Source organism: Eubalaena glacialis, chromosome 10, assembly GCF_028564815.1.
Source record: "Eubalaena glacialis isolate mEubGla1 chromosome 10, mEubGla1.1.hap2.+ XY, whole genome shotgun sequence".
NCBI lineage: Eukaryota > Metazoa > Chordata > Mammalia > Artiodactyla > Balaenidae > Eubalaena > Eubalaena glacialis.
In genome coordinates this window covers 98759549-98786404 of record NC_083725.1, presented here as the reverse complement: position 1 = coordinate 98786404, position 26856 = coordinate 98759549, and the positions used below count along the sequence as shown (strand labels likewise).

Here is a 26856-nt window from a genome sequence, read left to right as displayed (position 1 = left end):
TCCTAGATTGTTAATTGTTTTTCTCTTCCAGTTTTATTGAGATATGATTAACATACAGCACTGTATACGTTTAAGATGTACGGCACGATGATTTGATTCACATACATCATGAAATGATTATCACAATAAGTTTCGTGAACATCCATTATCTCATATAGATACAAAATTAAATAACTAGAAATAAATTTTTTTCCTTGTGATGAGAACTGTTAGCATTGACTCTCTTAACAGCTTTTATATATAACGTATAGCAGCATTAATGATATGTATCATGTTGTACATTATATCCCTGGTACTTATTAACCAGACCCTTAACTTTTCATGACCTGCCCCAGCCTACCCTTCCAAGCGTATATTTTTCTGTAATGATTAGCAGTGAGGGTAAGAAGTCCACCTGGGTTCAAATTTCAGCTCTACCACTCACTAGCCACATGACATTAGGAAAATTCTTTAACTTCTTTCAGCCTCAATTTCCTTATCTGTAAAATGAAAATAAGAATAGTGCCTCTGTCTTAAGATTTTGTGAAAATTAAGATAATGCACCCGATACAAATGAACCTATTTACAAAACAGAAATAGAGTCACAGATGTAGAAAACAAACTTATGGTTACCAAGGGGGGATGGGGGGAGGGATAAACTGGGAGATTGGGATTGACACGTACACACTACTGTATATAAAATAGATAACTAATAAGGACCTACTGTATAGCACAGGGAACTCTATTCAATACTCTGTAACGACCTATATGGGAATAGAATCTAAAAAAGAAAAAAGAAATAAAAATATAAAATAAAAATAAAAAAGTTTTAAAAAGGGTACAAACGAACTTACCTACAAAACAGAAATAGAGTTACAGATGTAGAAAACAAACTTGTTACCAGGGGGTAAGGGTGGGGAGGGATAAATTGCAAGATTGGGATTGACATATACACACTACTATATATAAGATAGATAACTATAATAATAAGGACCTACTGCATAGCACAGGGAACGCTACTCAATACTCTGTAATGACCTATATGGGAAAAGAATCTAAAAAAGAGTGTTTATATGTATATGTATAACTGACTCACTTTCACTCACCTGAAACTAACACAACATTGTAAATCAACTATACTCCAACAAAAATTTTTTAAAAAAAAGTTAATGCACCTGAATAACTGAGAATCGCATGTGGCCCACAGCAGGTGCTCAATAAATGCTTGTAATAATAATTATCATTGGGGATACACAGTATAGTGGTTAAGAGTTCAGACCCTGGATTTATACTGTCTGGGTTGATGTTACAACTCTGTCACTTACTGTGTGACCTTAGGCAAGTTATTTAACCTTTCTCTGTCTCATTTCCTTATCTACAAAAAGGGAGTCATGATGTTATCAGCCTAAAATATCACACGTGTAAAGCATATAGAAATGTGCCATATACATAGTAAGTACTCAGTCACTGTCAGCCAAGTGGCTTCTTATGCTCTGCACAGTCTGCATACCTCACTGCTGAGCCCTTAGCCTAAAAGACTCCACGGAACCGTATTGCCAACTTTTAAATGGCACCCATCTTCCTAGGTCCATCTCCTTCAACAACTCCCACTGATGAGCCCAGAGGGAAATAATCTCTCCCATCAGTGGTTCCCACAGCACTCTCCACTGTCAACCCATATTGTATGTATTTGGGTATGACTCTTTCTGTCTCCCTTGCTTGAGGATCACCTCAGCATTGCCAGGGTCCTGCATCTGACCCATCTCTTTATCCCCTGCAGCATCTTTCAGGGTGCCTGGCACAGAAACTGTGGAAAGAGAATGAGAGTCTGAAAGAAGGTAGGAGCTGGGGTGAACGAACAATGTGCAGCCAAAATGTGCCCTCTGGGTGTACATCTGAAACCAAAGAAGAGGGCCAAGACATCCCCATGTTGAGAATATATCCTGACTGTCTGTCTTCTTCTTTAACCCTCTGTTTGATTAGTTGCTTGATCCACTCATTCCACAGATATTTAGTATTGCCTATAAATGAAGCACTCTACTAGGCACTGGGGATAAAAGAAAACCCAGTCTGTTCTTAAAGAGCTTACACTCTAGCGGGGAGACAGGGAGGTCAATGTGCACTGAAGATAAAGCATGAGAAGTGTAATTTATTCCACATGCATTTATCCCGTGCTAAGGCTGAGCCAGACCATACACTTGGCACTGGGAGTACAGCTGTGAACCATGCAACAATACCATCTCATGGCCATCACGGTGTAGCAGAGAAGGCAGAAAATAAACAAAAAGTGGTGGTAAGTGCAGAGGAGAAGAGTGAATCAGGGGAAGGAGACAGGGTGGGAGACTGGAGAGGAGAGGAGTTATCTTTACAGGGTGTTCAGGGCAGGCCTCTGATGAGCTGACATTTGTTTGGAGGAGGCCCAAGATGGTGTGCCAACACACAGAATGACCAGCCCAGGCTCGGCAGACCAGGAACAACTCCCTAAGGAAGCAGGTCATACAGGAGCCTTTAAGGGGACCTTGCTGATGGAGCTTAGAAGCATAGGGTATAAGCACCCTCCCGCTCCTCTGCTCACCCAGCCCCTCCGACGTGAGGCACAGCTCCCTGAGGCTTCCACTCATGGATCTGCTGAGGGGTAAAGAAGACATGTGGAATCTAATCTGGGTTGACATGAATAAAGCTACAGAAATACACAAGCACCAAGGGGCTCCGTGATTACAAAATATAGACACACTGGCTGAGCAATTCAGCTCTTTAGGGGGACAGGCAAGAATTCATCAGCAGTGGGAGAAACACAGTCCAGAACACAGCGGGTTTTCTGAGCACAACTATGCTGAAAACAGCAGCAGAAGATCCCACTTGAAAGAATTTTCCACCGTGGTCACCCAGACCGCTCTGCCATATCTCAGTTCCTGGAAGGAGTCCTTGTCCTCCCTGACGGAGGACCTGGGGAGAGCTGTGCTGCCAGCCCATCCAGGGCTTCACCTCCAGCCAAGGATGTCTGAGCCCAAGGCAGGAGGAAGAGGCCAAACACAGTAAAAAGGAGAAAGGAAGGAAGTGAAAGGGCAAAATCTCAGCACTGTGATCCTCTAGAAGGAAACACTGGTCCTTGCTTATCCTTCCTCCTGCAAAATGAATGCAACAGTGGAAAACACATCCACAGAAATAAAGTTCTTTAAAAATATGACTCTCCAATTATTTGCTGAAGTCAAGACATCACCCAACAAAACTGCTCCTTTATCTTTTATTTCTTTTTACCATTTTATTATGGAAAATTCCAGTTACATACAAAAATAGAGACTGGCATAGGGAACCCCTGTGTTTCGATCACCTGGCTTTAATAATTACCATCACAATCCAAAAATGGGCAGAAGACTTAAATAGATATTTCTCCAAAGAAGACATACAGATGGCCAAGAGGCACAAGAAAAGATGCTGAACACCACTAACTGTTAGAGAACTGCAAATCAAAACTACAAGGAGGGGCTTCCCTGGTGGCGCAGTGGTTAAGAATCCGCCTGCCAATGCAGGGGACACGGGTTCATGCCCCGGTCCGGGAAGATCCCACATGCCGTGGAGCGGCTAGGCCCGTGAGCCACAACTACTGAGCCTACGCGTCTGGAGCCTGTGCTCCGCAACGGGAGAGGCCGCGACAATGAGAGGCCCACGCACCGCGATGAAGAGTGGCCCCCGCTCGCCGCAACTGAAGAAAGCCCTCACACAGAAACGAAGACCCAACACAGCCAAAATAAATAAATAAATTTATTTAAAAAAAAAAAAGAAACTACAAGGAGGTACCACCTCACACCAGTCAGAATGGCCATCATTAAAAAGTCTACAAACAACAAATGCTGGAGAGGGTGTGGAGAAAAGGGAACCCGCCTACACTGTTGGTGGGAATGTAAGTTGGTACAGTCACTGTGCAAGACAGTGTGGAGGTTCCTCAGAAAACTAAGAATAGAATTACCATATGATCCAGCAACCCCACTCCTGGGCATGTATCCAGACAAAACTATAATTCAAAAAGATACATGCACTCCTACGTTCATAGCAGCACTAGTCACAATAGCCAAGACATAGAAACAACCTAAATGTCCATCGACAGATAAATGGATAAAGAAGCTGTGGTACATGTATACAATGGAATACTACTCAGCCATAAAAAGAATGAAATAATGTCATTTGCAGCAACACGGATGCAACTAGAGATTATCATACTAAGTGAAGTGAGTCAGAAACAGAAAGACAAATACCATATGGTATCACTTATATGTGGAATCTAAAAATATGACACAAATGAACCTATCTATGAAACAGAAACAGAACTATGGACATAGAGACCAGACTTGTGGTTGCCAAGGGGGAGGGGGTTGGGGGAGGGATGGAGTGTGAGGTCGGGGTTAGCAGATGTAAGCTTTTATGTATGGAATGGATAAACAACAAGGTCCAACTGTATAGCACAGGGAACTATATTCAATATCCTATGATAAACCATAATGGAAAAGAATATTTAAAAAAAAAGAATGTATATATATGTATAATGAATCACTTTGCTGTTCAGCAGTAACTAACACAAAAATGTAAATCAACTATACTTCAATTAAAAAAAGAAACAAAAAAATTTATTTTCCAGTGTCTAAGCAATAAACCCATAATTAAAATGAAAAAAAATTACCAATACGCTGACAAATCTGTTTCAGTCCTACCTCACCCACTATCCACCCCCCCACCCCTACCCCACCCCAGAGGAAAGGCTTGAAGCACATCCTAGATACCATGTAATTTCACTTTCATATACTCCGGTATATGTTTCTCAAAGATAAGGACTTTTTAAAAATAATAAACAGAATGCCATCCTTAAACTTAAAAAATTAATAATAATGCCTTAATATCATTAGATATACAACCACAATTCAAGATTTCCCAACTACCTCAATTTTTTTAACAGTTGGTTTGTTTGAATCAGGGTTGAAACAAGGTCCACATATTACATTTGGTTGGCTTGTCTCTTAGTCTCTTTGAATCTGTAGACTCCCCCTTCTAATTTTTTTTCTTAGAATTTATTTGTGGCTGAAACAGTGGTGGAGAATATTCCACATTCCGGATCTGGCAGTTTATCTACCCACGGGGTCACTAACATGTTCCTCTGTCCCTGAATTTCCTGTAAACTAGTGGTTAGTGTTAAGAACTGCATGTTCGTGTTCCCCCCAAATTCATATGTGGAAACCCTAACCCCTAATGGATGGAATTAGGAGGTGGGGTCTTTGGGAGGTACTTAGGGTTAGATGAGGTCATGAGGGTGATGTTCTCATGATGGGATAAGTGCCCTTATAAGATGAGGAGGAGGATTTCTCTCTCTGTGTGCACACACCAAGGAAGGCCATGTGAGGTTATGACCAGAGAGAGGGTCCACACCACCAACCCGAACATGCTGGTACTCTGATCCTGGACTTCCAGATCTGTGAGAAGTAAGTTTCTGTTGCGTATGCCACCCAGTGTATGGTATTTTATTATAGCAGCCTGAATTGACTAAGACAGACTAAGAGGCTCAATCAGATTCAGGTTGGATGTTTGGGGGCAGAAATACCATAGAGTGGTGATGTGTGTTCCTTTTGGGTTGTATCAGAAGGCAGACAACCAGAAGGTAGACAACCAGAAGGTATCTGGTTGTCTCTTTTCTTGTGATGCTCAAACTGACTTGTGGGAGGATCCAATTCGAGGTCAGATGCAGCAATCACACCACACCCTGGCCCTCCCAGTGAATGCAGCTAAAGAAAACCTGGACAGAATACATGTAACAGCTATTTTTAGATTCTGAAAAGTAAATTGGAGCAGACCAACTGTGGAAGAAGACCAAAATTTGAACTAGCACTGAAATGGTGCTAAGTTTACCATCTTTTTCCCCTCTCAGACTCCCAGGAAACTGGCAAATATCAGAGAGATCACGGAGAGGGAGGAACTTGGGAAATCAACTTCATAAAGTTGTTTTTGAACTCCGAGGCTGATTCCCAAGATGCACATGCATGGATCTGGTCCTAATCAGCACACCAAAGATGGTAAGAACTAAACGCATAGACCACTGCCCAGGTCCCAGACTGGCCACTGGGAGGTGCAGACACAGAACAGGTCCAAGCGGCACTGCAAAAATAGTCTAAAAACAACTGTGACTACAGCCCACTGAGGGTTTTACTGCCCTTCCAGAGGGCTGTTAGGAACTTGTGGTCTGACCCAACAGGGTCATTTGTCCACTAAAACAAAAATATAAGCCTTCTCTGTGGGATTTAAACAAAACCCAAAGTGTCATACATAGTAATCAAAATAATCAAAATATAATCCAAAATTACTTGTCATATGAAAAAACAGGAAAATCTCAACTCTCATGGGAAAGGATAATCAACAGACACCAACAGCAAGATAAGGCAGATGTTGGAATTTTGTGACAAAGACTTTAAAGCAGCGATTATACAAATACTAACAAGCAATCACAAACACTCTCGAAACAAATGGGAAATAGAAAGTCTCAGCAAAGGAACACAAGATGTAAAGAAGAACCAAAAGGAAATTTCAGAACTGAAAAATATAGTAACCAAAGTAAAAAAGAGCCACATTGTATGGGCTCAAAAGCAGACTGGAGATGACAGAGGAAAAAGTAAACCTGACAAAAGAGTAATAGAAATTATCCAATCTGGATAATAAAAAGAAAAAAGATTGATTAAAAAATGAACAGAGTTTCAGGGACCTAAAATTGTTATCAGAATCCCACAAGAAAAAGAGAAAGAGGATTGATTGTAAATCAACTATATTTCAATTTTAAAAGAGAGAAAGAGAATAGTTGAAAATGTACTAAGTACGGCAAAAGACAAAACCCTACAGATTCAAAGAGAACCCTAAACAGGATAAACAAAGAAATCCACGTACCCAGACACATTGTCATCTAAGACACATTGTCATCTAAGTGGTAAAAACTAAAAACAAAACAAAACAAATCTTCAAAGCAGCCAGAGAAAAGTGGTGTATTCTCTAAGGGAAAACAGTTTAAAATAACTGCAAATTTCTCACTGGAAACAAGAGAAGCCAGGGGAAGTGGCACAACATTTTTAAAGTGCTTTAAAGAAAAGAACTGTCACCCCAGAATTCTATATGCAGTAAAAATATCCTTTAGGAAAGCAGGTGAAATAAAGACATTCTCAGATGAAGGAAAATTAAGAGAATTTGTTGTCAGCAGACCTGCTTTAAAAGAATTGCTAAAGGAAGCTCTTCAGACAGAAGGAAAATGATACCAGAAAAAAACCTGGAACATCAAGAATGAAGGAAGAGCAACCAAAATGGTAAATATCTGGGTAAATATAATAGACGATTCTTCTCCTCTGGAGTTCTTTTAAACATACTTGAAAAGTTAAAGCAAACATTAAAACATTGTCTTTTGGGATTTTTAAATCCCATGAAGATGTACTATTTAAGACAACTATAATACAAAGAGATCCATAGAGTGATAAGGTTTCTACAATCCACCTGAAGTGATGCAATACTGATTCAAAGTCGCCTGTGAGAAGATTGACTGCCCGTTTCGGGACTTTTCTGCCTGATCCATACATTATAAAGCTTCCTTTCAATTTTTCATCTAATGGTTTTAGCAGCCATTTGATGATCCATTTCTTCATTAGGGGTTATAAAATAGACATACTCTAATTCTCTCATTCTTCTATTAGCTGGTATTCTTCAATAGAAAAGAACTTTCCTAAGTCAGCTATTTAATTACTCAAAAGTGTAATTCATAGATGAAAGGGAGGATAAATGCTTGATTCTTTCCTTTTATTTACCAGTTTTCAGAACAGTGAGTTAGAACCACTCTTTTCAAATGGCAGATATGCCAGAGGAAAATGCTGGCTTAATCCTCATTGGCTTAATTTAGAATGAATATAATTTACTCATTTAGACAATTAAAGACCAATATCCAAACATTTAATCATACAGGGTTTTTAATTATGGCAAAGAGTACACAGGATGACACAATCATTTAGAATGTACATACTGTAATGCATCACACTTGCTTTTATTGCCATTGAATTACTCTCTAGTACATATGTATGATGATATATATAAAATTCCCCCCTTCCGTGATAAGATCCCCATGGACAGTACTTAGTACCACACTAGCACTTTTCAGATATTATCTCATCTAACCCTCACAACAAACCTGGAAAGCAGGCTGTCAGTACCTCCATTCTAGAGAAAACCACTGTGCAAGGAGATTATGTAAGAAGCCCAGCTGGTGCTTCCCTAGGGCAGAACACAAATCTGAGGCCAGACTCCAGCTCCAGAGTCATTTTGCTCAGTCAGGCCCCTACCCTGTTAGTGATATGCACCCTCCTCGCTAAGCTGGGGTTCAGCCACTCTACTTACTAACCATTCAGCAATCTAGCAGCTCTGCCATATCTCTGCCATTTGAGACCCAGAAGATGAAATAAGGCAACAGGAGAATGCACACAGGAGAGTTATAAACTCTCTGTGTCCCTCTTGGGACAGTACAGCAATGATTGTTCCCTGGAAAGACATAAAAGAACATAGGAGATAGTCACTCTCCTCCTCAAGGACTTAAAATAGAACCAACAGGGTAAGGGAAAATCAGTTTATCAAAATAATCCCTGAAGTCATTAAAACTTATGTTTTGAAAAAAATTAATAACATGAGAAAATGGTCACAATAAAGAGGACATCTCAATTAAGCATATTAGAGAAGATAGATGATAGGTAGATAGATAGATAGATAGATAGATAGATAGATAGATAGATAGATAGGGTAGGGGGGATGACTATCACAAAATAACCCACATATTAACAGCATTGCCTTCTAGGCATTTTTGCTTTCCTCTTTATACTTTTCTATATTTCGCAAGTTCTTTACAATAATCAGAAGAGAAAAGGGTTATTAAAATATGTAAGTGCAGAAGGTAAATGTGTAAATTTGTCAAGAGCCAACTTCAGTTAGAAAGGCTCCAGCAGTCTAAACACTGAAGCGGAAAAGAAAAAGAATAAACTGAGCAGTGACCAGAGGGACCAGAAGCAGGTACAAAGCAAATTGCTGAGGGAGCTGGAACAGTGTGAAAGGCGGGAAAGGGACACCTGAAGGTCACTGAAACTGCTGAGTGTGGATTTGGACACACAGATGCTGCCAAGGAAGGCACCAGTATATCCAGGCCAAGGAGTAGCGAGGTGAGCTTCAACACCAAGACTGCTAAGAGGCAGGTGGGGTAGAGAGAACAAGAGGAGGTGTGTGTCTGTCTGTGTATTGATACCATGGAATATTATATACCAGGTAAAAGGAATCAGGCGGTCACAAGTCAAGGAACACATTAGCTTTCTATACTATTTGGATTTTTTTCCAGGAGCATATTCTTTTTTTTTTTTTTTAACATCTTTATTGGAGTATAATTGCTTTACAATGTTGTGTTAGTTTCTGCTGTATAACAAGGTGAATCAGCTATACGTATACATATATCCCCATATCTCCTCCTTCTTGCGTCGCCCTCCCAACCTCCCTATCCCAACCTTCTAGGTGGTCACAAAGCACAGAGCTGATATCCCTGTGCTATGTGGCTGCTTCCCACTAGCTATCTATTTTACATTTGGTAGCGTATATATGTCCATGCCACTCTCTCACTTCATCCCAGCTTCCCCCCCGCCCCATGTCCTCAAGTCCATTCTCTACATCTGCGTCTTTATTCCTGTCCTGCCCCTAAGTTCTTCAGAACCTTTTTTTTTTCTTTTTAGATTCCATATATATGTGTTAGCATATGGTATTTGTTTTTTTTCTTTCTGACTTACTTCACTCTGTATGACAGACTCTAGGTCCATCCACCTCACTACAAATAACTCAATTTCGTTTCTTTTTATGGCTGAGTAATATTCCATTGTGTATATGTGCCACTTCTTCTTTATACATTCATCTGTCGATGGACACTTAGGTTGCTTCCATATCCTGCCTATTGTAAATAGTGCTGCAATGAACATTGTGGTACATGACTCTTTTTGAATTATGGTTTTCTCAGGGTATATGCCCTGTAGTGGAATTGCTGGGTCGTATGTTAGTTCTATTTTTAGTTTTTTAAGGAACCTCCATACTGTTCTCCATAGTGGCTGTATCAATTTACATTCCCATCAACAGTGCGAGAGGGTTCCCTTTTCTCCACACCCTCTCCAGCATTTATTGTTTATAGATTTTTTGATGATAGCCATTCTGACTGGAGTAAGGTGATACCTCATTGTGGTTTTGATTTGCATTTCTCTAATGATTAGTGATGTTGAGCATCTTTTCATGTGTTTGTTGGCAATCTGTATACCTTCTTTGGAGAAATGTCTATTTAGGTCTTCTGCCCATTTTTGGATTGGGTTGTTTGTTTTTTTCATATTGAGCTGCATGAGCTGCTTGTATATCTTGGAGATTAATCCTTTGTTAGTTGCTTCGTTTGCAAAGATTTTCTCCCATTCTGACGGTTGTCTTTTCGTCTTGTTTATGGTTTCCTTTGCTGTGCAAAAGCTTTTAAGTTCCATTAGGTCCCATTTGTTTATTTTGTTTTTATTTCCATTTCTCTAGGAGGTGGGTCAAAAAGGATCTTGCAGTGATTTATGTCATAGAGTGTTCTGCCTATGCTTTCCTCTAAGAGTTTTATAGTGTCTGACCTTACATTTAGGTCTTTAATCCATTTTGAGTTTATTTTTTGTGTATGGTGTTAGGGAGTGTTCTAATTTCATTCTTTTACATATAGCTGTCCAGTTTTCCCAGCACCACTTATTGAAGAAGCTATCTTTTCTCCAATGGATATTCTTGCCTCTTTTATCAAAGATAAGGTGACCATATGTGCGTGGGTTTATCTCTGGGCTTTCTATCCTGTTCCATTGATCTGTATTTCTGTTTTTGTGCCAGTACCATACTGTCTTGATTACTATAGCTTTATAGTATAATCTGAAGTCAGTGAGCCTGATTACTCCAGCTCCGTTTTTCTTCCTCAAGATTGCTTTTGGCTATTCAGGGTCTTTTCTGTTTCCATACAAATTGCCAAATTTTTTGTTCTAGTTCTGTGAAAAATGGCATTGGTAGTTTGATAGGGATTGCACTGAATCTGTAGATTGCTTTGGGTAGTAGAGTCATTTTCACAATGTTGATTCTTCCAATTCAAGAACATGGTATATCTCTCCATCAGTTTGTATCATCTTTAATTTCTTTCATCAGTGTCCTGTAGTTGTCTGCATACAGGTCTTTTGTCTCCTTAGGTAGGTTTATTTCTAGGTATTTTATTCTTTTTGTTGCAATGGTAAATGGGAGTCTTTCCTTAATTTCTCTTTCAGATTTTTCATCATTACTGTATAGGAATGCAAGAGATTTCTGTGCACTAATTTTGTATCCTGCTACTTTACCAAATTCATTGATTAGCTCTAGTAGTTTTCTGGTAGCATCTTTAGGATTCTCTATGTATAGTATCATGTCATCTTCAAACAGTGACAGTTTTACTTCTTCTTTTCCAATTTGGATTCCTTTTATTTCTTTTTCTTCTCTGATTGTTGTGGCTAAAACTTCCAAAACTATGTTGAATAACAGTGGTGAGAGTGGGCAACCTTGTCTTGTTCCTGATCTTAGTGGAAACGGTTTCAGTTTTTCACCATTGAGAACAATGTTGGCTGTGGGTTTGTCATATATGGCCTGTATTATGTTGAGGTAAGGTCCCTCTATGCCTACTTTCTGGAGGGTTTTTATCATAAATGGATGTTGAATTTTGTCAAAAGCTTTTCCGGCATCTATTGAGATTACCATGTGGTTTTGATCGTTCAATTTCTTAATATGGTGTATCACATTGACTGATTTGCATATATTGAAGAATCCTTGCATTCCTGGGATAAACCCCACTTGATCATGGTGTATGGTCCTTTTCATGTGCTCTTGGATTCTGTTCGCTAGTATTTTGTTGAGGATTTTTGCATCTATGTTCATCAGTGATATTGGCCCGTCGTTTTCTTTTTTTGTGACATCTTTGTCTGGTTTTGGTATCAGGGTGATGGTGGCCTCATAGAATGAATTTGGGAGTGTTCGTCCCTCTGCTATATTTTGGAAGAGTTTGAGAAGGATAGGTGTTAGCTCTTCTCTAAATGTTTGACAGAATTCATCTGTGAAGCCATCTGGTCCTGGGCTTTTGTTTGTTGGAAGATTTTTAATCACAGTCTCAATTTCAGTGCTTGTGATTGGTCTGTTTATATTTTCTATTTCTTCTTGGTTCAGTTTCAGAAGGTTGTGCTTTTTCAAGAATTTGTCCATTTCTTCCAGGTTGTCCATTTTATTGGCATATAGTTGGTTGTAGTAATCTCTCATGATCCTTTGTATTTCTGCAGTGTCTGTTGTTACTTCTCCTTTTTCTTTTCTAATTCTGTTGATTTGAGTCTTCTCCCTCTTTTGCTTGATGAGTCTGACTAATGTTTTATCAATTTTGTTTATCTTCTCAAAGAACCAGCTTTTAGTTTTATTGATCTTTGCTATTGTTTCCTTCATTTCTTTTTCATTTATTTCTGATCTGTTCTTTATGATTTCTTTCCTTCTGCTAACTTTGGGGTTTTTTTTGTTCTTCTTTGTCTAATTGCTTTAGGTGTAAGATTAGGTTGTTTATTTGAGATGTTTCTTGTTTCTTGAGGTAGGATTGTATTGCTATAAACTTACCTCTTAGAACTGCTTTTGCTGCATCCCATAGGTTTTGGGTCATCGTGTTTTCACTGTCATTTGTTTCTAGGTATTTTTTAATTTCCTCTTTGATTTCTTCAGTGATCTCTTGGTTATTTAGTAGTGTATTGTCTAGCCTACATGTGTTTGTATTTTTTACAGTTTTTCTCCTGTAATTGATATCTAGTCTTATAGCATTGTGGTCGGAAAAGATACTTGATATGATTTCAATTTTCTTAAATTTGCCAAGGCTTGATTTGTGACCCAAGATATGATCTATCCTGGAGAATGTTCCACGAGTACTTGAGAAGAAAGTGTATTCTATTGTTTTTGGATGGAATGTCCTATAAATATCAATTAAGTCCATCTTGTTTAATGCGTCATTTAAAGCTTCTGTTTCCTTATTTATTTTCATTTTGGATGATCTGTCCATTGGTGAAACTGGGGTGTTAAAGTCCCCTACTATGATTGTTTTACTGTCGATTTCCCCTTTTATGGTTGTTAGAATTTGCCTTATGTATTGAGGTGCTCCTATGTTGGGTGCATAAATATTTACAGTTGTTATATCTTCTTCTTGGATTGATCCCCTGATCATTATGTAGTGTCCTTCTTTGTCTCTTGTAATCGTCTTTATTTTAAAGTCTATTTTGTCTAATATAAGAATTGCTACTCCAGCTTTCTTCTGTTTTCCATTTGCATGGAATATCTTTTTCCATCTCCTCACTTTCAGTCTGTATGTGTCCCTTGGTCTGAAGTTGGTCTCTTGTAGACAGCATATATACAGGTCTTGTTTTTGTATCAATTCAGCCAATCTATGTCTTTTGGTGGGAGCATTTAATCCATTTACATATAAGGCAATTATTGATATTTATGTTCCTATTACCATTTTCTTAATTGCTTTGGGTTTGTTATTGTAGGTCTTTTCCTTCTCTTGTGTTTCCTGCCTAGAGAAGTTGCTTTAGCATTTGTTGTAAAGCTGGTTTGGTGGTGCTGAATTCTCTTAGATTTGCTTGTCTGTAAAGGTTTTAATTTCTCCATAGAATCTGAATGAGATCCTTGCTGGGTAATCTTCATTGTAGGTTTTTCCCTTTCATCACTTTAAATATGTCCTGCCACTCCCTTCTGGCTTGCAGAGTTTCTACTGAAAGATCAGCTGTTAACCTTATGGGGATTCCCTTGTATGTTATTTGTTGCTTTTCCCTTGCTGCTTTTAATATTTTTTCTTTGTATTTAATTTTTGATAGTTTGAGTAATATGTGTCTTGGTGTGTTTCTCCTTGGATTTATCCTGTATGGTACTCTGTGCTTCCAGGACTTGATTGACTATTTCCTTTCCTATATTAGGGAAGTTTTCGACTATAATCTCTTCAAATATTTTCTCAGTCCTTTTTTTTCTCTTCTTCTTCTGGGACCCCTATAATTCGAATGTTGGTGCGTTTAATGTTGTCCCAGAGGTCTCTGAGACTGTCCTCAATTCTTTTCATTCTTTTTTCTTTATTCTCCTCTGCGGTAGTTATTTCCACTATTTTATCTTCCAGGTCACTTATCTGTTCTTCTGCCTCAGTTATTCTGCTATTGATTCCTTCTGGAGAATTTTTAATTTCATTTATTGTGTTGCTCATCATTGTTTGTTTGCTCTTTAGTTCTTCTAGGTCCTTGTTAAATGTTTCTTGTATTTTCTCCATTCTATTTCCAAGATTTTGGATCATCTTTACTATCATTACTCTGAATCCTTTTTCAGGTAGACTGCCTATTTCCTCTTCATTTGTTTGGTCTGGTGTTTGTTTATGTTTTTACTTTGCTCCTTCACCTGCTGCGTATGTCTCTGTCTTCTCATTTTGCTTAACCTACTGTGTTTGGGGTCTCCTTTTCACAGGGTGCAGGTTCATAGTTCCTGTTGTTTTTGGTGTCTGCCCCCAGTTGGTTCAGTGGGTTGTGTAGGCTTCCATGTGGAGGGGACTGGTGCCTGTGTTTGGGTGGATGAGGCTGGATCTTGTCTTTTTGGTGGGCTGGACCGCGTCCGGTGGTATGTTTTCGGGTGTCTGTGAACTTATGATTTTAGGCAGCCTCTCTGCTAATGGGTGGGGTTGTGTTCCTGTCTTGCTAATTGTTTGGCATGAGTGTCCAGCACTGGAGCTTGCTGGTCGTTGAGTGGAGCTGGGTCTTAGCGCTGAGATGGAGATCTCTGGGAGAGCTCTCGCCAACTGATATTACGTGAGGCTAGGAAGTCTCTGGTGGTCCAGTGTCTTGACCTCGGCTCTCCCACCTCAGAGGCTCAGGCCTGACACCCGGCCGGAGCACCAAGACCCTGTCAGCCACACGGCTTACATGTAAATGGGTTAAATTCTCCAATCCAAAGGCACAGAGTGGCCGGCCTTCTGCACTCCACTCAGTCCTCCAGCCAGGTGTTGTCCTCTGTGCCTGGTTGATATGGAGAGCCTCTTTTGGATCCAGGTCCAGCTGCATTCCTTAGCGTCTAGAAGAAGCAGCCGACGCCCCCATCCTCCCTTATCCCTGCTGCAACTCATCATGATCCTGGAGCTCCCGAGGCTCCGCCCCTCATGCTACTCATAGTGCTCGAGCATATTCTTTTTTAAACATTGATGTATAGTTGATTTACGATGTTGTGTTAGTTTCATAGGTACAGCAAAGTGATTCACAGTTATACACACACATATATTTTCTTTTTCATATTCTTTTCCATTATGGTTTATTACAAGATATTGAATATAGTTCCCTGTGCTATCCACTAGGACCTTGTTTTTTTTTTTTTTTATATATAGTAGTTTGTATCTGTTTATCCCATACTACTAAGTTACTCCTCCCTCTACCCCTTTTTCCCTTTGGTAACCATAAATTGGTTTTCTATGTCTGTGTGTCCATTTCTGTTTTGTAAATAAGTTCACGTGTGTCATATTTTAGATTCCACAAATAAGTGATATCATATGATATTTGTCTTTCTCTGTCTGACTTACTTCACTTAGTGTGATAATCTCCAGGTCCATCCATGTTGCTGCAAATGGCATTATTGCATTCTTTTTAATGGTTGAGTAATATTCCATTGTTTATATGTACCACATCTTCTTTATCCATTCATCTGTCAATGGACATTTAGGTTGCTTCCATGTCCTGGCTATTGTAAATAGTGCTGCTATGAACATTGGGGTGCATGTATCTTTTCGAATTAGAGGTTTCTCCAGATATATGCCCAGGAGTGGGATTGTTGGATCATATGGCAACTTCCAAGAGCATATTCTTATAGTATGTATATAATTAATATATAAACATCTTTTTTTAAAGAATTCAAAATGAGAAGGAAAGCAAGCACCTAAACATGGGGTGCTGAGTGGCAGGGTCAATCAGATGAGCGTCTGAATGAACATAGAACTGGATCTGCAACTGATCAGCTATGTGACTCTGGATGAGTCCACTGACCTCTCGTACTTCAAGTCCTTATGTGTTGATGGGGATAACACACTTACATTTGCAAAGCCATCATCAGAACTGAAAACAAAGTATGCCCCAGGCCCAGTGTACTTAGCAGAGGTCCTGATAAATGGTAGCTGAGCATCTACACAATCACACAAGAAATAAGCGGTAACAAATAGATTCTAGGTAACGAGAGAAAAGGCCCAAGCCTGTGGGTGTAAGAAGCACACAGATGAGAGCGGCCAGGATGGAAGGTCCACCGGTAGGAATGAACAGGGGATCATGGTACACAGGCCCCAGCACTTACTGCAGTTCTCTTCGTCGCTGCCGTCGGGACAGTCCTCAAACCCGTTACACCGGAAGCGGCCAATGATGCAGTGGATGCCGCTGGCACAGGGGAAGAAGGTCGGGCCGCATTTCGATTTAGCCTTGGCTGCAGGAGGACAAACGAGACAAACAACGAGACGTCAGGAAGATAAGTTTTCTGACCACCACATACCCATCCTGCTAACTCAGAGTGTGCAACTGGGGCCTTTTACATCTACCTTGAAGTCCCCAAAGTTTCTTACCACCAGCACCCACCTCCAATACCCAGCCAGACTAGAAGCCCAGGTGTGTCATCCTCCAGGAAGGGAGTGGCTCATCCACTGCCACCAAGGTCCCAAATAGGACCTTGGTGCCCAGCCTCCACACCAGCAGGGCTCAAGAGGCCTGAGGCTGCCATCCTTAGAAAGACTTGCTTGCAAAGTTGGCCCTCACTTGGCTGGCATCTGGGAAATTGGATGTCGGGAAGGTTCGCATCATTCTCTCCTGAGGACGGCTCACTGTGCCTAAACTATTCATGCAAACACTGCAATTATGCTGAACACCTGCCTTTCTTCTGGGAGTTTGGGATTTGGGTACACGTTGGGCAGAGGGTGCCTGCATGACCAGCTCTCAGTGAAAACCCTCGGCACTGAGCCTCTAACGAGCTTCCCTGGGAGAAAGCATTTCACACGTTATGGCACACTTGTTGCTGGGGGAATGAAGTGCCTCCTGTGTGACTGCACTGGGCAAGGACTCTGGAAGCCTGGACTTGTTTTCCTCTGACTTCACTCCTTCACCTTTTCCCTTTGTTGGTTTTGCTTTGTATCCTTTCACTGTAATCAGTCATAGTTGTGGGTATGACTGTATGCTGACTTCTACGATTCCTTCTAGTAAATCACTGAAACTGAAGGTGGTCTTGGGAACCCCTGACAAAGACGGGTGTGGTTCTTATCCTCATTTCACAGAAATGCTCTGAAGAGGTAAAGTGACTTGCCCAGGGTTACACGGCTAGAAAACATGGTGCTGGGGTGAGGCCCCCAGTACTCAGAGTCCAGAAGCGACACTCTCATCCAACTCAACTGTGCTGCCTCTGTGCCAGAGGCTGTCACTTCTCACAACAGAAGCCAGACTCCTGCTCAAAGAAACCCTTCTTCCACTCCTGCTACACAAACAGTTTTAACACAAACTGCTGTAACTCAAGCTTGATTGAGTGTCCTGCTAACCAAATAGCCCTGTGGGGTAACGTACTTTCCTGTTAATGGTGCTGGCTGCTCTGGCTTGTGATTATAAGGTGTGATGGGATCTATTGCTGTATCCCAGGTAGCAGGCCCCACCTAGCATCCCTTTTGTCTCCTGTCTTAGAGGCAGGACCCATGGTCCTCAAGAAGGAAGGGCTATTTCTTTGGAATGAACAGGCAGTAAATTACCTTCATATTCTCGCCATCAGTATAACATGCCAACTTTGGCAATAGCTGATACACTATCAACAGGGATTTTAAGCCTGGGACGTGGCTAGATTTTAAAAACCCACATGGCTTTGTTTTAACCTGAAAATACTCTAATGGTGCTGGTGTGCTCTTCACAAAGCACAAACTTGGAAGAGAGTGTCCTGTGTTCAAATTGTGGCTCTAATCTTTATGACCTCGGGCAAGTTTCTAAATACAACTGAGCCTCAGTTTCCTCATTGGTAAACTGGAGGTAATATCTATCTCATATGGCCCGGGGAAGGATTCAGTGTGATTATCTATATAAAATGCTTGGCACAGAGCATGGCATACAGTAGATGCTCAATTAATTGTAAAACATATGCTATTCATCATCATCATCATCACATCACTAGGCTTATAGAACTTGAAAATTGATCCTTGGGCTGCTAAATTTCTTTTTCTGATTACCCAAGTTTAAAAAGCTCATTATGGAAGATCTCTATGAACTGATAGGAAGTGATCTCCAGGACATACTGTTAAGTGAAAAAAGCAAAGTGCAAAAGAGTATCTACAGTACTTTACCCCTCCATATAGCAAAAGAAGGGGATCTAAGAAAACATACATGTATTGGCTCATCTATGCAAAAGAAATATAGGAAGGATAAACCAGAAACCGAAGAGACTGGTTACCTACAGGGGGTGGGTGAGAAAAGGTTGGAAAGAATAGGGAAATGGGAATGGAACAAGGTAGCAGGGATGAGAAGGGTGCACACTTCTCTGAGTCTATTTGTATAGCTCTGACTCTTAGAACCATGATAATATTTCACATACCCAAAATGTAAACAATTAAAATCAAGCACATGTGCGTGTGCATCTGTGTGTTGGGGGCAGGGCTCAGAATGAAATATAAACAGCAACAAATGAACATAACTATATTACAGATGAATAACAGCACCACACTGAAGGAGGTGGGGAAGAAAAGAAGTAGCCTGCGTAACTCTGGTAAACATTATTTTGCCTGGATTCTATAAGGCTAAAGAAAAAAAGAACTGTTCACAAGTACTCTAGTTATATTTGTTTCTCACAGGGGTATGAATCAGCAATTCTGAAACTGCCTATTGTGTAGTACTAGGGTTGAACAAATAGGTAAGTATATTACAGATAATAAGAGCAAGGTTTCTCACCATCAGAGAAAGCAATTACAAATAAAGAGAGTGAGAAGACTAAAATGAACCCCGAGGCTTTGGACTGGAATTGAAGGCATCAATATGAACTCAAGGTTTGTAAAGACAGATAGATGGATCGATGGATCGATGGATAGATAGATCGATAGATAGATAGAAATATAGATCTGTGTGTGTGCATGGGTTAGTGTACGTACATATATTTCCTAGCTCATCTGCTAAGAAAGACCAGAAGCAGTACACCCCAATAGCAATAAGCATAGCCAGCACCTAGATCTTGGTTTCTAAATTCTATGATCCAATAAAGAGAACCAGGGCTCCCTGGAGAAGTGGTTCATTCCTGGGGGAAAATACAAGATGAACCTGGAGTGTCTTGTGTCGCCAGAAAGTGAAGAAGTGCTTAAAATATGATGAAGGCATGTCCAAAGGACACAGGAGTCAACCTGCAGGAGCTCCCAATGGCCAAAGCTAGAACAATTTGAGCAACAAAACGAACAACAATAGTATTGGATTGTAACCCAGAGATCTGTTGGACCCATAATTGTTGAATAAATACATAAATGAGGGAGAAGAAGTCCAATTAATAAACACAGAAGAGATGTGGGAAATAGAAAGTCCCCAGTAAGCAGACGCCATGGCAATAACTGTCACAGGTAAGATCCAGTGATGGATGCTCAAATTAGAGGATCGGGCATCCTTGCTCCCGTCACCCTTTCAGGGATCAGGACAGAAAAGCTACCTATAGGCTTTGACATCTAACCTGAGAGCGCTTCCCTGTAAACTCAACACGTCACTCCTCCATTCAAAACGTCTCTGCCCTCCCAACACTTTAGAAAAGCCCACAGCCGCCATCACAGCATCGTGCCACTCCGGGGGACCCCCTCTAATTTCATGCCTACCTACTCTCCGTGCTCTGGCTAACACTGGCCTCCCAGTTCCTCCTCAAGCCCATCAGGCACAGTCTTGCCTCAGGACCTTTGCAGGCTGTGGTTCCCTCTGCTTGGACTGTCTTTCTCCAAGAAAGAAATGGGTCAGCATGGCTCGGCATGGCTCACTCCTCTACTTTATTGAGGTCTCCTTAAGCAGTGCACTGTCTACAGTAGAAACCCCGCTCCCCACCCTCAGGCACTCTAGCCCTTACTCTGTTTCTTTCTTTTCCTTCAAAGGATAGATGTCACTGGCTTTGTGCTGAGCTTTGATGCACACACACTCACTTGAATACTTTCATTCACCATTCTTGAAGGAGCTGCAACTGTACAGTGCCTACCACGGTACCTAATCAATACTGCCGAATATACAAATGAGCCCATAAAAGGAGAGAGTGGGGCTGGGTAATCACAGCTAGCACTTACTGAATGCTTAGTATGGGCTGAGCATTGTGCTCTATTTTACAGATATCATCTCATTTCCTCCTCACCAAAACCCATTTTACAGAAAAGATAACAGGTCCAGAAGTGAAGGCGCCTGACACAGCTGATAAACAGAGTCAAGGCTCAAACTTTACTTCCTGACTCACCTACTCTACTGCCTCCTTAGACACTTCTAAGGCCCAGCCCAGCTCCAAGGACTGGACTTTATGAGACAAAGACAGAGAAAAGAGAATAAGGGTAATTATAAATGCATCAGCTACCATTCAATTGACCAGCTCTTCGGCCTTGGCCCTGCACCGTCTTCAGGAATCACTCACGAGACTCCCTGCCTTGCCAGCGACGCTCAGCTGCCGTCTCTGTCAGGGAGCCTGTCCTGTTATGATTTACATCTGCACCAGCAGACATCTGCTCAGGTGACGGTGAGGCAGATCACAGACGGCCTGCTGAGCGTCTGGCAGAGGCTCAGAGAGAAGCCCACCGCTGGCAGCAGCTCCCTGCCTGCACGAGCCCCCGTGGGCCCCGGGGGGGGTTCCCGGACAAAGTCTGGATTGTCCCCAGCCCGCCCCGATTTCCACGAAGGGGAGGTTTCAGCATGAAACTCAGCAGCCCTGGCAGAAGTAGAAGACCAACTCAGACTCTAAAACTGCCCTGACAAAGGCAGGCAGGGCGAATCCGTCCCACTGAGCCCTTGAATCCACCACTCTTCAAGGACCTGCTCCGTGAACTTTTCAAAGCAGCAGCTTTCACCAGCAGCAAGACAGGGCTCAGGGCTCTCCTGGGGGTTGGTTTATTTCCTGATCTGAGCCCTCCCCTTCCTTTTAGAGCCTGAATGCCACAGTTCTGGATTTCACGGATCAGTAAAATAAAACATTTTTTAAAACTAGATGGGAGTGGAGGAAGGACTAACACAATTGTCGACTTTTTTTTTTTTTTTTAACCAGCAAGGACGTACATCTGCAATAACCTCTACTCACTATGGCCCTAAACAAAAACGCAGGAAGGCCAAAGCCCTCAGAGCAGCATTTGGGGCTCACGTCAGAACGAGAGGGGAACCGAGAGATGCTCCCGTGTCACCAGGTTGTGATGCCCTCATAACAAAGACCCCATCTTCCTACGCATAACATCTGGGGCCCAGCAGGTAGTCCACACAGCTTCACTCAATAACTGAGTCTCATGACTCACAGATGAAAAAACTGAGGCCCGAGGAGGTAATTTGGGACTTGCCCAAAGTCACTTAGTTAATTTAGGATGAGACTGGTCTGCAATCCAGTCCTCATGCCCCTGCGTCTACCCTCTTTCAACTACACCTATGCTTTAGGTGGGGTGCTATAGGGTCACATCCTGCCAAACCCCTCATCAGGGACCAAATTCAAGAGAGACCCCAAGGAGAGGGCTCAGACCCCCCCCCCCGTCTGCATGGCCAGAACTTCCCAAGCCTTGGACAGAAATGCTCTTCACCAGGCAGCACACCCGTACCTCCCAATCTGCTCAGGCAGGGCGCAGGGCTGCCCACTGGGCCTGGAGGATGACAGATACCGCAGCGCAGGTCTGCCGTCGACAGCTGCTGGTCCAGACTCTCCCATAGTGATGACACAAAAGAGCTGGACAGAGTCTGAACGCCGGAGCCTCCCTGCTCAGCCAGGACAGCCAGAAACTCAGCTCATCAGACCTGCGGCATCTCTCAGGCTGCAGCAGCAGCTCCAGCCACAGCCGCAAGGATTCAGGGTCTCTCTTCCAGACCTCTGGGATGGCCCAAAGGAGGCACAGTCACGACCTCCACCTTCTGGTCGCCTCCGATTCCTGCTCCAGGATCCTGCCGGTGTGTGCCCGAGACAGCCCACAGAACCAGAAGCAGGAGCCTCCGGCTATTCTGCCAAATCAGCATCCTTGCTTTGTAAACTCAAGACATAGCTCACCGTGAAAAATTCAAACGATGAGAAACGGACACAGGCAATGCAAAAATTACCCCACGTTGCCGCCACCCAGGGAAATCCACTGGGGCCATTTTGGTCAACAAGCTCCAGAAGCACGGTCCCTCAAACTATAGCATGCAAACGGACAGCCCTAGGACCACGTTAAAATGCAGTAGGTCTAGAATGGAGCCTGGGATTCTGCATTCCTAACACACTCCCAGGCAATGTCGATGCTGCTGGTTCTAAGCACTTCACTTCCAAGTGGCAGAGGACCATCATCTTGTTTGTTGCTCTACCTCCAATGCCCTGAAAAGTGCCTGGTACATAGGTTACTCAATAATTACTAACTGAATTAATAAATAGAAATCTGGGCATACAGTTTTGCTTAAATGCACCTGAATAAAATACGATGCTATTCTGAAACCGGCTTTTGTCACTTAACAATATATTGTGACATCTTTTCATGTTGATAACTACAGGTCCACACCATCACTTTTAATAGCTAAGGGTAATTTTACTGCATCTTATGTACCCATAAGTTCCATTACTGATGGACATTTGGGGTGTTTTCAATAAACGATGCACGTGCAGATGCACACATTATTTTCCCCACTTGTACAAAATCCCTTTAAGGTATAACAGCTAGGTCAAAGGATATGCATATTTCCTATTTTGGTATCTTTTTTTTTTAAATTAATTAATTATTTATTTATTTTTAATTTTTGGCTGTGTTGGGTCTTCGTTTCTGTGCGAGGGCGTTCTCTAGTTGTGGCAAGCGGGGGCCACTCTTCATCGCGGTGCGCGGGCCTCTCACTATCGCGGCCTCTCGTGTTGCGGAGCACAGGCTCCAGATGCGCAGGCTCAGCAATTGTGGCTCACGGGCCTAGTTGCTCCGCGGCATGTGGGATCTTGCCAGACCAGGGCTCGAACCCGTGTCCCCTGCATCGGCAGGCAGATTCTCAACCACTGCGCCACCAGGGAAGCCCTTGGCATCTTTTTGATCATCAACTGCCTCCTCCCTGAGGAACTGGTACTGTCTTCTGGCCACAGATGATTACGGGAAAAGCCTCCAGCCCAGGACGGTCCGAGGAGGGCTGATTCTCCCCTGCTGGCGACGATATTCCTAGAAGCAGGCTGCGAACACCCCCCGGTTCCTCTGCGCGTGTGTTCCGTTGGTCCTTCACTGCTGCTGGTGCTCTATTATGCTCCATCTATCTCTGTCTCTCTTCATTTTTACACGTGTATTTCATTACTTCACAGAGCAGGGGACATTCCTATCCAGTCAAGGAAACCATGACTCTTTTTTCTATCTTCCTAAGTTGGCACTGGGCGCAGAGCATCAGTCTTGGCTGGAGCTGGTCTCCCTGGGGTACAATAATCACGGGCTAATGCAAAGTGTCCCTCCTTCCGGGAGCTGCTCCTTGAGCTGACTTTCCCAGACTGCACTCTCCCCTCTGTCTAAGGGACCTGACAAAGGACAGTTTCTCGCTCCATGGACCGTCCCGCTTACCAATATTTCTCCAAAATTTCCCATCTTGTAAAGCACTGTTTCATGAAGGGCAGGCCAGTGATCCACCTACAGCAGAATTCCCCAGGGATGCTTGTAAAATGCAGATTCCTGGGCCTCTCCTCTAGGGGAATCTACATCTTTATTAAGCTCATGGTGAATTCCAATGAACATTAAAGTGTGAACACCCTTCTTGGGCAGATTCCACCTCTGTGGAATCCTTGCCCAGAGAGCAAGGGACCTCATCACTCCTTTGTTCCTGATGTTGCCACTGCATAGACCAGCTGCCACTCCAAGAATTCTGGGTACAGGGCCAGTGTGGGACCTGCTCTGACCATCACTCCCTCGAGTCAAGTCTAACCCATCCCAGATGGTGTACTTACCATGAGAAGAATACCCACAACAAAACCACAGGCCTCTCTACGCTCTTTCCCCATTTCAACAGTTTCTCTGTTCTTCCCCCGATCGTGTGCAAGATACAAAATAACTCAGCTTTACATAAAGAGCTGTGGGCTCATATTCAAATGGTTGCTGTCCCAGCAATCAGACCCTTTAAAAACTTTAAAACTCTTAACCAGGTCTGTCCACTTTTTAAGGATTTACACTTTACCTGTGCACAGTACAAAATAGGGTTCAAGGGGCCAACATTTTTTTTACTGCCCTTTCTTGGCAAAGAACAAAATATTTCTGAGCATCCTACTATCTGTCAGGCCCTGAGTCAGTTGTGTGGTGATTCAACAGCGCTCCCTAACTGATAGGGAGGATGCAGGCTGGTAAACGAGCCTCTGCATGCAGTGCCATGAGTGCTCTGATGGGGGAGCTAGAGTACACCTAATCTCAAATTGGGGAGGAGGCTGACGTCAGAAAAGCCTTCTCAAAGGAAAGTCAGCCTCAGCAGAGACGCCATACACATAGCTCAGGTGCAAATCAATGGATGCTTAGGCAGTCTGAGGCCTTGCTCATTTAGTTATCCATTCCACTAATATTAATTCACAAACTCTGTCATACCTCAAAGAACGAGGATACATACAAGACAGCTATGCCATGGATGAACCTTCGGTGCTGGTGGGATTGCGGAGAGAAGGCTGTTCCAAGCAGAGGGAACAGCATGTGCAAAGGCCTGGAGGCGGGAACAATGTGGTAATGGAAGAAATGCAAGGGGGTCAGTATGAACTTGCTTCTCGTATCAGTAAAAGTACCCAGTATCGTTTAATTGAAAAAATTTAAAACCCTATTTCTCATAAGAAATGTGCTACGAGCTAGGTAGCATTCCACTCATATTAAAGTTGTGGGAATTAAAGTATAAATTAGAAAAAACATCAAATTATAAAATTCACATACTTTGAATCATCGTGCACATCCCCGACCCCCAAAGTGAATATCACATGCGGCCATCACTGGCTAAAAACTTTACAGAACATAATTGATCTGAAATTGCTACTGTAGTCAGTCCCCTGGTTCATTTTGTAAAAAGTCAAACTGTGGTTCCTTTTAAAAGGCAAAGATGACTTCATGGTTGGGGGCAAGAAAGCAAAAAGAGCCTTATAAAAATAACAGACTTTTTAAAAAGCAGTATATCCCTGGATTCTCTAAGAAGTCTGGGAGGGAAAGAAACAGGCCTTTCACTGTGGTCCAAATGCAGATGACAAACAGCCCAGCAAGCCAAATCCAGGCCTGGGAATCCAAGCCTTTGCAAATTCATTACTGCTTGAGCAAAAAAGCCCTTTGCCTGTTCCAGCAGTTCACCTCCACATGACTACTGGAGTGGACTCCACCAGTTCATTGATCAAATATTGCAGTGTATGATTCTGAAAATGTCATCTTGGCTGTTTCAGAGATACACACTGGGGAGTGAAGGGAGCAAAAGACCACATGCTATCTGGAATATAAATATAGAAAAAAGGCATCTAGGTGAAACAGCTTTGCAAGAAAATTCAAGCAGAAAATTCTTTCTAAACATCTCCTCTTTTATAATAAGAATAGGAGGCCTAGAGCCTTGGGGCTAAGAGGTCAGAAGGGTTTTGGGTAGAGAACATTCCCACTGGGTTTCAACCCCAGTTCTGCCACATGACAGCTGAGACCTTGGACAAGTCACTTAAACTCCACTGGCCTCAGTATCCCCATCTGTAAAGGGGGCATAAAGACAGCACAGACTTCAATGTGAGATTTTACATGTAGAGAATACAGCATAATGTTTGATATCTTGTAGGAATCCGATAATATTCTCCCCTCCCTAACACGATTCACAGTTCTACAAACTGCTCTTCTTCACATATATGGATGGTCCTGAGAAAAATCAAGTGGAAACCAATGCAATGTTTATGCTATCTAAGGCCTTACTGGTTTTTTTTTTAAGATTTTCAATTTTTTTTAAAATAAATTATTTATTTTTGGCTGTGTTGGGTCTTTGTGGCTGTGCGTGGGCTTTCTCTGGTTGCGGCGAGCAGGGGTTACTCTTCGTTGCGGTGCGCGGGCTTCTCATTGCGGTGGCTTCTCTTGTTGTGGAGCACGGGCTCTAGGCGCGTGGGCTTCAGTAGTTGTGGCACGTGGGCTCAGGAGTTGTGGCTCATGGGCTCTAGAGCGCAGGCTCAGTAGTTGTGGCGCACGGGCTTAGTTGCTCTGCGGCATGCGGGATCTTCCCGGACCAGGGCTTGAACCCGTGTCCCCTTCATTGGCAGGCGGATTCTTAACCACTGCGCCCCAGGCCTTACTCTTCAGTTACTGGTTCCATTAACATTACTTCTCAGAGTCTCTTTACAGCACACATAGGACCGAGTGTGGGGTTAACATAACTTCTGCTCGCAAGAAGCCCCACTAAGGGACACCAGGCCCAGAGGAAGGGGAAAAAAGGACAATAAACACATAATTGCAATGAGATACAAGAACTATATAAGCTGTATAAACATTTACCTTTCAACACTCTATTATATAGTTAATGCAGGGTTGCATGTCAGCCTGCCTGGGTTCAAATATTGAACCAAGTGCTTTGGGACCACTTACTGGCTATGTGATGTACTGAAAGTTATTTCACCTCTCTGTGC

The 26856-nt window shown here is 42.4% G+C and overlaps 1 protein-coding gene across 1 annotated transcript in view; it reads right to left on the bottom strand.

Moving 5' to 3' along the window:
* Window positions 1-26856, bottom strand: part of LDLRAD3 (low density lipoprotein receptor class A domain containing 3) — a 254602-nt gene that overhangs the window by 124357 nt on the left and 103389 nt on the right. Inside the window, exon 3 of the mRNA XM_061203245.1 lies at window positions 16417-16542. Within this exon, the coding sequence (XP_061059228.1) occupies window positions 16417-16542 (126 nt within the window). The remainder of the gene's footprint in view (window positions 1-16416; window positions 16543-26856) is intronic.